Source organism: Polypterus senegalus, chromosome 2, assembly GCF_016835505.1.
Source record: "Polypterus senegalus isolate Bchr_013 chromosome 2, ASM1683550v1, whole genome shotgun sequence".
In the NCBI taxonomy this organism is placed as follows: domain Eukaryota; kingdom Metazoa; phylum Chordata; class Cladistia; order Polypteriformes; family Polypteridae; genus Polypterus; species Polypterus senegalus.
The window spans coordinates 44,804,603-44,819,897 of NC_053155.1; the positions used below are offsets into that span (position 1 = coordinate 44,804,603).

At 41.6% G+C, this 15,295-nt stretch overlaps 1 protein-coding gene across 3 annotated transcripts in view; it reads right to left on the reverse strand.

Annotated features, from left to right (window-relative positions):
- The window catches only part of ofd1 (OFD1 centriole and centriolar satellite protein), a 137,675-nt gene that overhangs the window by 34,499 nt on the left and 87,881 nt on the right, over positions 1–15,295 (reverse strand). For 2 of the 3 annotated variants that reach the window (XM_039743603.1, XM_039743604.1), the window contains exon 18: positions 6,550–6,709. In XM_039743603.1, coding sequence (XP_039599537.1) covers positions 6,550–6,709 — 160 coding nt within the window. The remainder of the gene's footprint in view (positions 1–6,549; positions 6,710–15,295) is intronic. The other variant, XM_039743606.1, reaches the window with a different exon arrangement.

Sequence of the window (15,295 nt, forward strand, 5' to 3'; positions counted from 1 at the left end):
AGCAGGTAAATTCTATAGAATGTCACGAGCACTCCTTGTTTAATAAGCAGTTTTAATTTCTTCAATTCACATACAGTGGGTATAGAAAAGAACCACCCTCTTCGAAATATTCACATTTTTTTACTTTACAGCCTTAAATGAAAACACACAAACCATTTTTTTCCAGCTTTACTTACTCAATATAATATATAACATCCAAGTGAAAGATATCACAGCTACAGTTCAGAAGAATTTTTAAAAAAACAAAAACAAGAAATACTGAGATTAATAAAGGATCACCCCCTCCTAAACTTAATCAGGTGTAAGTAACCACCATTTCCATTGCAGAGCATGGTTACTGGCTTCCACCTGTGATCAATTGTAATCAGTCTGATTAGAGAAGCATAAAAACAGCTGTTCCTGGAGCATTCCCTTGCTTGGTAGTGCAACTAACAGCAAACAACCGACTATGGGTGGCAAGCCACTTTCAAAAGATCTCAGGGATAGAGTTGTAGACAGACATAAGGCAGGAGATGGATACAAAAAAATCTCAAAAGGCTTTATCAATCCCAAGGAGCACAGTAAAGTCCATAATAAAGAAGTTAGGACCCTCCATGGATCTGGCCGTCCCTCCAAACTGGATGGAAGAGCAAGGAGGAAACAGGTAAGAGAGACTACCAAGAGGCCAATGGTCACTTTGAAGGAGTTACAGGATTTAGGATTTTATGGCAAAGAGTGGTCATTGTGTGCATGTGACAACAATCTCACAAGCACACCACAACTGTGGCATGTTCAGGAGGTTCGCAAGGAAAAAGCCACTTCTCAAGAAAGGCCACATTAAAGCTCGTTTGAGCTTTGCCAGAAGGCATCTGTAAGATTCTGATGCCAAGTGGAAAAAGGTCTTATGATCAGAGGAGGCCAAAATCAAAGTATTTGGCCTCAATACCAAACAGTACACTTGGCGGAAATCCAATGCAGCTCACCATCCACAACATACCATACCTACAGTAAAGCATGGAGGTGGCAGCATCCTGTTGTGGGGGTGTTTCTCTGCTGTAGGGCCTGGGGCTCTTGTTAGGGTAGAAGGAAAAATGGATGGGGCAAAATACTGTCAAATTCTTGAGGAAAACCTGCTACCCTCTGCCAGAAAGTTGAAGATGGGCAGAATGTTCACCTTTCAACACGACAACAACCCGAAGCACACTGCCAGTGGCTGAAGGAGAAAAAAGTGAATGTCCTCGTGTGGCCTGGTCAGAGCCCAGACCTAAATCCTATTGAAAATCTGTGGAAAGATTTCAAGATAGCTGTCCACCAATGCTAACCATCCAATTTGACCAAACTTGAACAATTCTGTAAAAAAGAGTGGGCAAATATTGCTCAATCTAGATGTGCAAATCTGACGGAGAAGTAGCCCAACAGACTCAAGGCTGTCATTAAAGCAAAAGGTGGTTCAACAAAATATTGACATGAGGGGGGGTGATCCTTTATTAATCTCAGTATGTTTTGTTTTTGACTTTTCTATATTTTTTCTGAACTGTAGCTGTGATATCTTTCACTTGGATGTTATAGGTTGCATTGAGTAAGTAAAGCTGGGAAGAAATATTTTTTGTGTGTGTTTTCATTTAAGGCTATAAAGCAAAAAAAATTGGAATATTTCAAAGGGGGTGATTCTTTTCTATAACTGTATTGCACTGCTTATTCAGCTCGGTTGTTGACACATCTACCCATTTAGTTAATTCATTACATTTTAAAAGATAAACTACTGAGTACTAGATGCCAAATGTACACTCTCAGAACTGCTGTGAATAAGGATGAAGAAGTGGACTGACTGCACAAGTTGTGACACACAAGTTTTGGGAACAATTCCACAGATTTGAAATTCATCTTTGTAGCAAGGCATATTTTACCTCAGTATGCTACAGTGCCAGCATAAATTGTTTACCTATAGCTGGCCTGAACCAAGGCACAACTGATGTGCTTTGTACATTCTTTAAAATTGTAAAGACTGATTTACTAAGTTTCTGTGGATTAATGTCACGCAATGGTGGCAAGCACTCAAACTAATATGCATGTAATTATGTTTCAATAATAAAAGCCAAAAAAACAAAAAAACACAAAAAGACACTAAGAAACTGTAGATATATCCCTGAAAATTTCATTAGGCCTGTTAAGTAAAAGCAGACCAGTTGTACATTGTGCAAAAATATTTGATACCTTTCAGAACATTGATATTAATATCCTTCTGAACAAAATATTGATTATAATTTCTAAATTTACTATTATTTTATATTCTAATTTCAACCACTTCTGAAAAGAAAACATATTCAACATGTTTCATGAAGGCCATACAAACAAAACATTTTTGTTTTCTAACTTTCTTTTCCATTTTCTACAGCCTAGGAATAGTCCTAATTTCTTTACTACATTTGATAAAATAATTATTTACTTTTTGAAAATGCAAAGACACTTCCCACACGACAATCTTTCCAAAAATATGAATATTCCTGTTCTTTTTATTAGGGTCTAATTGTTTTCAACTTCAAACACAGACCCACTTTCCAAAGTACAAACACTTCTAAAATCGAAAATCTCACAGAATAATTTAACTGGTAATGTTATTATTGTAAATTTGATCTTTTCTGCCTTGTAATGCATGCTTTATTGTCTTTACACATTCCAGTTACTGTTCAATAATACAGCATCATGATTGTTTTATTGTTATTTAAAAAGATAGCAAGCAGGTTCAAATCGAGTCGACAGCTTTCCCCTAGGCACTTGTTAAAAAGATATAGGTCCCGAATATTTTTTAATAACGCCTTTATTAGTTTGAGAAAGTTATATACACAGTGCCCTCCACTATTATTGGCACCCCTTGTAAAAAATTAGTAAGAAGGGTTAGGAAAAAAATTACAGTTTGCTAAAGACCTGTCATCTTGCACTGAAAAAATGAGAAACATCTGACCTTTAATTGAAACAAGTTCATTAAAATTAAAACAAAACCCCAATCAAAAAAACAAATATTTCTTCTTCTTTCAAACAATATTTCCAGGGCCTTTGGAGGAAAATCAGCACGAAAACATTATAGAACCACCACCATATTTCACAGTCAGGACAAGGTTCTTTTCATTATAGCTATCTTTCTTTTTACACCAAACCCACTTTGAACTTTTTGGCAACAAAAACGCAATTTTTGTTTCATCAGACCATAGAACACGGTTCCAGTCAAAGTTCCAGTAACGTTTTTGCAAACTCTAGGAAGTATTGCCGGAAGGTCATAAATGAGCACCTGGAGCATATCCGGGTACAACATAAAAGGGGCCGCCTCACATCATTCGGGGAGCTGGAGCCGGAAGGCAGAGGTTGTGGGAGAAGAGTGGAGGCAGCAACAAAGAGGAAGAAAAGAAAGAAGAAAAGGACTAAGCTTAATTGCTGTGGCTGATTTGTGTACTGTGTGCGGGAAAGGCATCAAAGAAAATAAACGTGTGCTTTTGGGAATTGTGTGTCTTAGTGTCTGTCTGGGTTCAGGCTGATCTCCACTATATATAGCAGAGGAGGTTGTTAATCAGTTTCAGCTGCTTTGGTGTTTATAAAATTAACAACAGGTGCACTAGAGGGGCAACAATGAGACGGCTCCCAAAACAGGAATGGTTTAACAGGTGGAGGCCACTGACATTTTTCCCTCCTCATCTTTTTGGACTGTTTTTTCACTAGTTCTGCATTTGGCTATGATCAGTGTCACTACTGGTAGCATGAGGCGATACCTGGACAGGTTGCACAGGTAGTCCATCTTCTCCAAGATGGCACATCAATATGTGCCATTGCCAGAATGTTTGCTATGTCTGCCAGCATAGTCTCAAGGGCATGGAGGAGATTCCAGGAGACAGGCAGTTACTCTAGGAAAGCTGCACAGGGCCATAGAAGGTCCTTAACCCATCTGCACGACCGGTATCTGCTCCTTTGTTCAAAGAGGAACAGGATGAGTACTGCCAGAGCCTTATAAAATGATATATAATGAAATGTTGGGCCACTGGTGTGAAAGTCTACGACCAAACAGTCTGAAATAGACTTCATGAGGATGGCCTGAAGGCCTAACGTCCTCTAGTGGGCCCTGTGCTCACTGTCCGGCACCGTGGCGCTCGATTGGCCTTTGCCATAGAATACCAGAATTGGCAGGTCCACCACTAGCGCCCTGTGCTTTTCAAAGATGAGAGCAGGTTCACCCTGAGCCCATGTGACAGACATGAAACGGTCTGGAGAAGTGGTGGAGAACGTTGTGCTGCCTGTAACATTTTTCAGCATGACCGGTTTGGTGGTGGGTCAGTGATGGTCTGGGGAGGCACATTCATGGAGGGACACACAGACCTCTACAGGCTAGACAATGGCGCCTTGACTGCCATTAGGTATCAGAATGAATTCTTTGGACCCATTGTCAGACCCTATGCTGGTGCAGTGGGTCCTGGGTTCCTCCTGGTGCACGACAATGCCCGGCTTCATATGGTGAGAGTATGCAGGCAGTTCCTGTAGGATGAAGGAATTGATACCACTGACTGGCCCCCACACTCGCCTGATCTAAATACAATAGAACACCGCTGGGACATTATGTTTTGCTCTATCCGACGCCACCAGGTTGCACCTCAGACTGTCTAGGAGCTCAGTGATGCCCTGGGCCAGATCTGGGAGGTGATCCCCCAGGACACCATCCGTCGTCTCATTAGGAGCATGCCCCGACGTTGTCAGGCATGCATACAAGCATTTGGGGGCCATACAAACTACCGAGTACGATTTTCAGTTGCTGCAATGAAATTTCTGCAAAATGGGCTAGCCTGCCGGATCATTTTTTCACTTTGATTTTCAGGGTGTCTTTGAATTCAGCCTTCTGTAGGTTGATAATTTTCATTTCCATCAAACGATGTGGCATCAGTCCATATCAGTATAGATATCCAGCAGGATTTTTTTTCCCATTGAGATCCAATGTGTTTTTAAAGTGTTCCTTTAATTGTTTTGAGCAGTTATATATAAAACCAGCTCACTCCCTTCCTTTTCAGTTAAGACTTCACACAATTGTGTGATATGTAACAAAACCTTTTAGTTTCACAATTTTTGCACTTTGATATATTTATAGTAATGTTAATTTAATTAAAATGGTATTTTAATACACAGGATATGGCAGCAGAGATATTTTACTTTACCCTAAGCCATGACCATGACAGACATTTCTGAGCTTTCCCAGAGTTTTACTTAGACTGTGCAGAACTGCCTTATTACTGGGCTCCTTATTAAAAAAAAAATTAAGCCTTACCCAATACTTATCCATGGAAAAAGAGGATGAAATTGTCACTTGCTTCATATACCTGGGGGTTTATATTACAAATGACCTCTCTTGGAGGTACAATATGGCCTCTCTGGTAAAGAATGCCCACCAATGCCTCTGCTTCTTGAGGATGCTAAGGTGGTCTGGTCTGTGCCCTTCTATTCTACAAATGTGTGGAAGACCGCATCCTCACCTCCTGTATTATGGTGTGGTATAGCAGCTGCTTGGCCACAGAAAAGAGAGCATGGCAATGGGGTGTTAAGTCAGCACAGCAGATCATCGGCAGTGGCCTACACATTATCAAGGACATTTACACCAGCAGGTGCAAAAGTAAAGCCTCTTACATTACGGAAGAGGTCACTTATCCTGCACATGGGCTGTTTGCCCCCCTCCCGTCAGGCAGGAGATTGCACAGCTTATGGGCTAGTACTACCAGGTTGAGAAACAGCTTCTTCTTGGATGCTATTAGACTAATGAATGCAACATCACTAAATCTGACTATACATTCTGTTACAGTAGCCTCATGAACTAAATTATTTGCTGCTACCACTTTTTACTCACTGGTAATTACAAGTCATACTGCAATATTTTTTCTTTTAGCTATAGTTATCTTACTTTATGTACTAATGTTATTTCATTCTATTTTATTGTGTTTATCTATAATACATTTATTACAAAGCTCTGGGGTTAAGGGGCTATTTATTGGAAAGATTTTTTTAACAGGTATTTATCATTGCCACTGTTTAAATACCAGGACACGAGTTCTGAATTTCATTTCTGCATATATGTTCGAATAACAAAAAAGATCCTTGATCCTTAAATGCTGTAGATAAAATATGCCTTTTGATTTGTGTGGCCATGGAAACATTCTCAAGCAATTTTTTTTTTGGTAACTGAAATGTTCAGTTTACGTGATCCTTACATTGTTTTGTTCAGCAAATTGAGCCTTGCTAGCATATTTTAATTGTGTACATATATATATATATACACACACACACACACACATAATCTTTCATCTTCTAAGTTTTTTTTTTATGTTAAATGTCAGTAAAAGCAGATTTATATATCCCCCAATAAGCTGCTCATCTGTTTATTTTTTGTTGTTTATGAACCAAGATACAAGCCAGACTTTCCAACTTGTAATATATTACACCTCTTTCAAACTTTACTCATTTATTAAGAACTACTGCAGTTACATAAGCAATATTATCACATAGAAAAAATTATTTATTTTTGGTATACAGAAAAGTTTCAATTACCTGATATATTCTCTAGTGGTACTTTTCAGATGAGGGCTACCCGGAGGACTCATATCTGAACTTCGAGAACTTGTTGCATGATGAGTACCAGATGAAGCCAGAGGCACTGGGTTTTCAACTAATTGCGGACAACTTTTTGATAAAGAACCATTGTTATCTACTGGAAGAAAAAGATACAGGCATTTAGACTTAAATGTGTGCAACTGTCATGAAAGTCCCCTAGGAATGCAACGGGTTGAGCACCCCTAATATGAAATGCTTCAAAATCCAAAACTTTATGAGTGTAGACATGACAAAGAAAATTGACACAAATGAGTGGTTTCCTGTGAAGGTTTTGGGAGCCATGGGTGCATTATGAAAGGGTACAAGCTGCAATAACACCTGAGCGCAACATAGAGGGAATACAGTATAGACTCAAATGTTCTATTGGCAACAGTTCTTTATCAACCATTGTATAAGTCAGACCTACATGCATTATTTACTGTATGTTTAGCTTAATTTTTTTGTGTACAGTAACCTTTTAACCAAACCAAAGCATTGAAGGTGAAGACTGAAAGTCTGTCGTTACTTCTTGTTGCTGCTGCTTAACAGCTGATATAGGCATTCTGATAATGCTACTGTGCACAAACTTTATTTCATGCACAAAAGTATTAAATATACAGTAAAACCTTGATTATCCATTAGGGATTGAGACAGAGGCCGTGACGGATAAGAGAAAAGACAGATAAAAGAACAGCTACTTTAAAAATGATATACAGTAGATTAGTTTAGCAAATAGCCATATTTATTTACAAAAAACATTAACAAAATATAATATAGTATATTAACAAAATTAATTTATATAATATTGTAATGACCAGTGTAACAAGCAAATACAACTCAGAGGTACTAGAGATTTTTTTTTACGTTTTACTTGGAGTCTTCGTTCCATAATAAATGGTGCACCTTGTCTTGCACTCCATTATCTGGATTACAGAGCACACCTCCAAAAAATAGAAAGCTTTCCAACCCAATCAGTTTATCTCCTGCCACTCATGTTGTCTTTTTCAATACTGCAAACAATCCTGCTTATTGTCTCCTGACTCCTTACACAAAACTTCCTCCTGCCGCACCTTCTTTTTTTCTCCTAACTTCTCCTGTCACTCATCTCCTAAGAGGCATGTCCGCCCCTCACAGAACAGAAGCCCTTCACTTCAGCATTTCACCCTTTCTGCTCCTACACAGCGGATCACAAGCTGCCTGTGCGCCCCAATATATTAATCAAAAACATAATAAGATAGAATTTTAAAAGAAAATTACAATGCAGAAGAACATTAACATTAATACAGAATAAAAATATCGCCATTTTTCCATTTTCAACACTTTTTCAAGTTTGTAAGCATCACATAGTTTAATTATAACAAAACAGAAATGCTACAAAACACTATTAAAGTAATAGGTAAGACACTGGTATGCACAATGTTTTTTACTTATTTATTTGCCCTAATGGTTAATGGAGACTGACGCTTAATTGAGTGGCAGATAAACCAAGGTTTTACTGTATTGTTTAAAATTACCTTTAGGCTATGTGTATAAGGCTAATATGAAACATAAATAAAGTTCATGTTTAGACTTGAGTCCCATCCCCAAGATATCTCACTAAGTACAATGAAATATTCCAAAATACTTCTCACCACAGGCATTTCAGTTTAGGGATGCTCAACCTATATAATGCATACCTTTTAAGAAAACAGATTTGACACGATGTAATGCGGATACTCAACAGCAAATTTGAAAAATAAGTCAGACAAAAAATGCCTTACAATGGCTGCATCCTCAATAGATAATAGCATGTTTTAAAAAAAGTGTAGTACAAAAGGAACAGATGTTTCACCGTATAGTCCATGTAGTTAATTCTTACAGTGTAAGAAGTGGTGTATAAGCTAGAAGAGAAAAATTTCGAAAGGAAGTACATTCATTTAAATGAAAAGTAGCAACGGTCACAGAAATTATGGTGAAATGACTAAAGAAATAAGGAAGGGTTGGGGAAAAAATCCCTTCAGAATTGGCCATCTATGGGACTCTGAGACCCTTTTTCTGTCCACCCTGGCCATCGGACCTTACTCTTATTCTATGTTAATTAATGTTGACTTATGTTTATCTTTTATTGTGTCTTCTATTACTCTATTTATTTTGTAAAGCACTTTGAGCTACATTTTTTTTTGTATGAATATGTGCTATATAAATAAATGTTGATTGATTGATTGATTGAGACAAGTTCAATAGACATTTTCAAGACAACTCAATTCATTTAAACATTCCAACATGGACAGTAACAAAGACAAGAGCACAGCTCTAGCTGCAGGTAAAGCTACTGCACAATTAATTAACAAACAACTGTAACATATGCAGAGGTGAGAATAGTTTATATTGCTGAAAATAAAAAATAAATTGTTAATACAGTTCTGTGACAAAGTATTTTTGTTTATTCGTAACACTTAAATTTCTTCTGATCTACAAGCAAATTTAGTAAAATAAACATGATAACCTGAGTAAACACAATAAATGGTTTTAAAATGATCATTTACTAACTGAACAGCAATATCATCCATGTGAAAAAGTATTTCCTCATCTGAACATGATTGGGCCAGCAACAACTGCAATCAAATACTTTTGGCAACTGGGGATCAGTCATCACTGTGGAGAACTTCTGACAAATTCTTCTCTATAGAATAGTTTTAATTCAGCCACATTGGAGGGTTTTTGTCTATGAACTCCCATTTAACTCTTTCAGGGCGGATGTCGACTTTTGTCAGCAGGAGGCTTTGAGAGCAGTAAGCAACAGCAAACAGTGACAAAACCCGCTGTTACATTTTGGTTCGACTCTCTTTGCTAAAAGGAAAGTTAGCTTTGTTGGTTTGACCGAGATTCATTCCCATGTGCTTGTGGGAGTAGTGAAGAGCAAACAACGACAAAAATGGCATCAACATCTGGCGAGAGATCAAAACGAATGCACAGGGAAATGTACTCCATGGACGACATTCTGTATATTATCACTGAATTGGACTCTGACCTGTCGGACTCCGATTCTGACACAAGTGATCTGGTGATTGAGATATCGAAAACAGAAAGTGAGGAACCAGCACCGGCTGATCGATTCCAGCAAATCGTGGTGCCGAACACATTTGTGTTGATGAAGACCGCCACGCATAATGACATGAGGTACAAAGCAGATGGCGCTACACTGTGACCGCAACTGCCACGCACTACTGCCAGCCGTAATGCCATCTGTGAGCATCTTGAGCCACAAGAGACCGTGAACTGGCGGACTACGGCACCCAGCAACTGATATTTTAGGTTGATTTATGTGTGAGACCCTTGCTTTGGGTGCTTTTCAGAAAAATGCATGTTCTGGAAAAAATATTCAGCCCTCAAAGAGTTAAGGTCAAACTATAACATCTCAATGGGGTTTGAGTCAGGACTTTGAATAGGCCTTTCAATAACCTTAAATTTGACTTTTTTCAGGCATTCAGAAGTGGACTTGGGTATCGTCAGCATAGCAGTGAAAAGAATCGCCATGTTTTCTTTATTTTGTTTTAAATGATTTTTTTACGTCTCGCAACTTGAACTGTTCATTTATGTCAGAGACTTGAATAAGTGCTGGCGACTCAATTTCTCTCCATGATCTCCATGATCTAGAATTGCAGGTCGAGGGGGTGGGCTTGCAACTGTTTTCCAAAATAGTTTTAAATGTAGACTTTTGACTGTAGACAATTTCTCTAGTTTTGAGGTGCAGCCATTTAAAATTGATCTTACAAATCTTGTATTGTGTGCACTGGTTTTAAAAAAAAAAGCCATTTAAAATTGATCTTACAAATCTTGTATTGTGTGCACTGGTTTATAGACCTCCTGGTTATAAAAAGGATCTCACAGTTCTTATCTTTTATGGTGTCATGTGCAGAATGCCGTTTCTGGGAGATTTTAACATTCATGTTTTGTTGTCTGACAAAACTGCTGCTTAAAGATTTTTTAAGTCTTGTGGATTCTTTTAATTTCACTCAAGTGGTGTCAAGTCCCACACATTAGGGAAGACATATATTGGACTTAGTTCTAACACTTAGCCTTCCTGCAAATAACCTGGGGCCTGATGTATAAACGGTGCGTAAGCAACAGAAATGTTGCGTAAGAATGTTTCCATATTCAAATCGCGATGTATAAAACCTAAACTTGGCGTAAAGCCACACACTTCTCCACGGTACCTCATACCCAGTCATACGCAAGTTCTCCACTCGGTTTTGCAGACTGGCGGCACCCAGCGTCAAAGCAGTGCTACTGTTCCTGTGTGGTTTATCTTTCTTTTTCAGATCCACATCCCTGACATGGCTTTATAAATACACTGAAACTAACCGCATATTAGACAGATAGATCGATAGATAGATAGATAGATAGATAGATAGATAGATAGATAGATAGATAGATATGAAAGGCGCTATATAATAGATAGATAGATAGATAGATAGATAGATAGATAGATAGATAGATAGATAGATAGATAGATAGTGTGGTCCCTGGCTGGGGCTGGAGCCCAGCCGGGACGCCCAGGAGGACGAGAGGAGGGCTTGTGCCTCCTCCAGACCGAGAGGGGGCGTCTGTCCTGGTTAAACTGGAGGCCTCAGGTGGCTTGGAAGCCCAGCCCTGTAGGGGCCCATGGCCACCGCCAGGTGGCGCCCCAGTGCCTTATTATCCCGGGAGCCCCGTACTTCCGCCACACCAGGAAGTGCCGGGGGGAAGACGACCGGGGACACCTGGACGGCTTCCGGGTGCGCAGCCGGCACTTCCGCCACACGGGGGTGTGTCCGCGGGAAATTGCCGGGAAGCAGCTGGAGCCCATCCGGGTTCCTATAAAAGGGGCCGCCTCCCTCCAGTCATTAGTGGAAGTCGGGTGGAAGAGGATGGAGGCGGCCAGGAGGAAAAGAGGCACAGGACTGTGTGACCTGGACATTGGGGGAATCGGTGCAAGAGGCACTGGGGTTTGTGCATGTGACTTATTTGTGTAAATAGTATTGTAAATAAATAGTATGTGGTGAATTTAAGATGTCCGTCTGTGTGTGTCCGGGTCAAAGTTCACAGTGGCGTAGTCGGCAGGATGGGCCGTCTGGTACAAGACGGGGACCTGCTTTGTTTCAACAAAAGTCTGTGAACGGCCCGGCGCACAACCCCGCGGGAGCGGTTCGCCCCAGAGACCGTCGTCGGACCGCAGAATGGCCATCCCCGGGTGTGGAGGAAGAACAGCCGTTGCCAGAGCGCAGCGGGCTCCGAGGGTCGCGCTGTCAGGACGGACAGCCAGGCCGGCGTTGCGACGCAGAAGGCCACACCGAGGCAGGGACCTCGGCATGACGGGATCCGGGAGGTAAGTGCCCTGCCCTGCAGTAATCGGCCCTTCGGGGTCGCACTTACCTTTTCTACAGGGAGGGACGATCCAGATCCGCGTCCGTGGCGGGAGCACGCCGTGCCACGGGCAGTCAGCAGCGCGACGGTGGCAGCAGAGGATGCTGCGAAATCGGAGCTGCTGCGGCTGGAAGAATCGCCGCAGCTGCGAAGCTGCGAGGAGGCACGTCACCGCACCCAGAGCAGGGGAGACAAGATGGCCGCGGGCCGGATGTCCCACCCACTAACAGGCACGGGATTGGCTGGTGTGTCTTGTATGCCCGCCAATGATTGGATGGAGGCGGGACCAAGGAACGCCAGTCTCGTGCCTAGAAGGGACCCGATTGGGCCAGAGGGAGTGGCCCACAGGAGGCAGGCGTCGAGGGGAGCTGATGGACAGGTAAGCTCACCGGCGTCTGTCTCATTGTTTCTACCAGCGGCTCGGCGTGAGCCGGAGGAATCTCTTCGGCCCGCCAAGTCGTCCTTGGAGCAGGTGCTGGGTGATCTCGTGCTCCGTTTGGAGCAGCTGAGGGGGAAGGCGGTCGCGTCGGGAGAGACGCCGCATTTGATGGAGGATCGACGCGTCGCTGGAGACTTTGGCAATCGGGACACCACGGGGAAGGTGACTAGTATCGTCCCCGTAAAGCATAAAGGGGGATCCGCCGAACATGGTCGCGACTTATTTAAGGAGGACCGACTTCAAGTAAGCGATCCCCCCACAGTGGACGCGGCGGTGCAGACGGCCGATCGGGCGAGGAGAGCGAGCACGCAGGCGCTGGCAGGACAGGGGCTGATGAGTGCCCTGAGTCCTAGCGCCCTGCGCTCCAAGTCCGCAGCAGTCTCCTGTCGCTCTGCAGGGACGCAGACAGGACTGGATTTGAGCTGTTGCCTTGCTCAGACCCAGACCGTCAAGGCGTCCAAGAGAAGAAGGAGGAACCGAGGGGTGAATGCCGGGACCTCCGATAGGAAGGGGCGTCTCGCTGGGGGCGAGCGCCAGGAGAAGGGCCATCCTCTGCGGGGGCAGAGGGAATTCCCTGGGCGGCTGGGCGAGCTGCCTGCGAGGGGCCGCCTCCCTCCAGTCATTAGTGGAAGTCGGGTGGAAGAGGACGGAGCTGGAGTGAGGACTGGAGGCGGCCAGGAGGAAAAGAGGCACAGGACTGTGTGGCCTGGACATTGGGGGAATCAGTGCAAGAGGCACTGGGGTTTGTGCACGTGACTTATTTGTGTAAATAGTATTGTAAATAAATAGTGTATGGTGAATTTAAGATGTCCATCTGTGTGTGTCCGGGTCAAAGTTCACAATAGATAGATAGATACTTTATTAATCCCAAAGGGAAATTCATATTAGTTTAAGGCATCCAATTGTAATTAACCTGTAACAATACAATGGTCCACGGAATGGCCAAACTATTAAAATACCATAGCTGCTTTAGCGTTGTTACTCTTACTGCACCTTCTTTTTCTTCTTTCAGCGGCTCCCGTTAGGGGTTGCCACAGTGGATCATCTTTTTCCATATTACTCTCACTGCACCACTCAGAGCAGCTGATTGGAAAGAAAATTATCGGTATACAGCATCAAGCACACGCTGCCTCAGCCATGCTTCCTATTTGAACTGCTTCTCACACGGCAAACGCTTCAAAACCTTTCCTGTACGGACCTCGCAGTTCAGAAAGAGTTTCATCCCAAGAGCTCTAAACGCACTCAATCAGTCCATCAACTCCTCCTTGTAAAACTGTTTGTACTTATAAGTACAACTACCTCACTGTAAACATGCACTACAGTTATATTACACAACCTAAGCCACTTTATAAAGCGCATATTTACATATGATGATGATATCATTTTAAAGATGAAATGCAGCAAAATACGTTTATTATATTATACAGATACAACTTTAACTTCATTTAAATAATTTATATTGTTAATAATTAAAGGACATGGTGTCGCTACGCTACCAAGGATCTGGCACTCTGTTCACGGATTGTTCCTTCCTCGCACTGTATGCTTCACTGGGACTGGCATTAAGGATAGAATAATTAAACATGAACTACGAAGATATTTCAATGTTCCTTAAACGTTTTGAAGAATCTGCGCTCTAAGCTTACAGATGGCTTAACGTCTATTACAGAGCTGATTGTGTAGTGATTGGGTATTTAGGGAAAGAAAAGGAAGGACAGGAATTGGGGGTTAGTACGTTTGAAAGAGACAGTACTGCTGCAATAAATTATTTCATTGAAGGTCGTGCACAATCACTGCGCCACCGTGCTTCCATGTAATAACATGCTTTAACTCCTATCATCATGAAAATTATATCAAGTATACATCTCAGTATTTTAATTATTCAGAGAGCTGAAATATCACGAATGTAATGGATTCTGTGTCCTGTCGGAGGAAGAGAAAACCTGGAAGCACGTAGTGATTCACACACATAGAGCACAAAGAAGATCAAATACAAAACAAAGCATTTAACGTGCTACTTTAGTTACGATGGGATTTGAGAAACTAATAAATTAAACGATTTTAAGATGAAGTTTATGATGTTCTACTTTAATGACAAAATAAACTATGTGATTAAAGTAGACATTTCTAGATTAAAGTTGACATTTCGTGCTTTCTTCCCGCTGTGTGCCTATTTTTTTTCCTCTGTACCCTAATGAGCTTTCATATGACACTCAGACGGTGGGCTATGGCTCGCCTTTTCACGGCGACTTTGATATTTGACAACTTATTTATTATTTCGGGCACTGTGCGACTTTGTGAACTTGAGCTTTCGAGTTTCTCCGACACTCTATGTCACTCGATCGACTTCCTTTTATTGTTTATACCACTGTTTAAACCAACAAATAGTACAATTTTCCTTGCCTCCACTTGGTATTTGCTGAAAGGGCTATTTATATTGATTTACATATTCAAAGAGGTGTAATTCTGGGAGGAGTTGGGGCGGGACAGCAGGCGTGTGCACAAGCATTACTTTTCACGCTGACTGGGATTTCTGTAGCGGAAGAACGTGGAAGTTGGCGAACGCACAGATTTATGCATCTGGATTTTTCTGTGCGTAAGCACATTTCGGCTTTTGTGCTTACGTCATGTTATAGTGCGAATTCTACACACGACGTTATGCAAGAGGCCCCTGGAGATCTCAGACGTCGGCATTTTTGATCATTTTGCAGTTTTTTTTAAATTAAGTTTTTGTGTCCGCCCATCAATTTCACTAAACCACAGCACTTTTCGTGCTGTATAATTGTTGACACAGCGCAGAAATTCTGTGATATTTTTTCTGACAGTCATTTACCCTTGGTGTTAAAAGCCCTCTCTGTGTCAGGATATTACTGATATGAA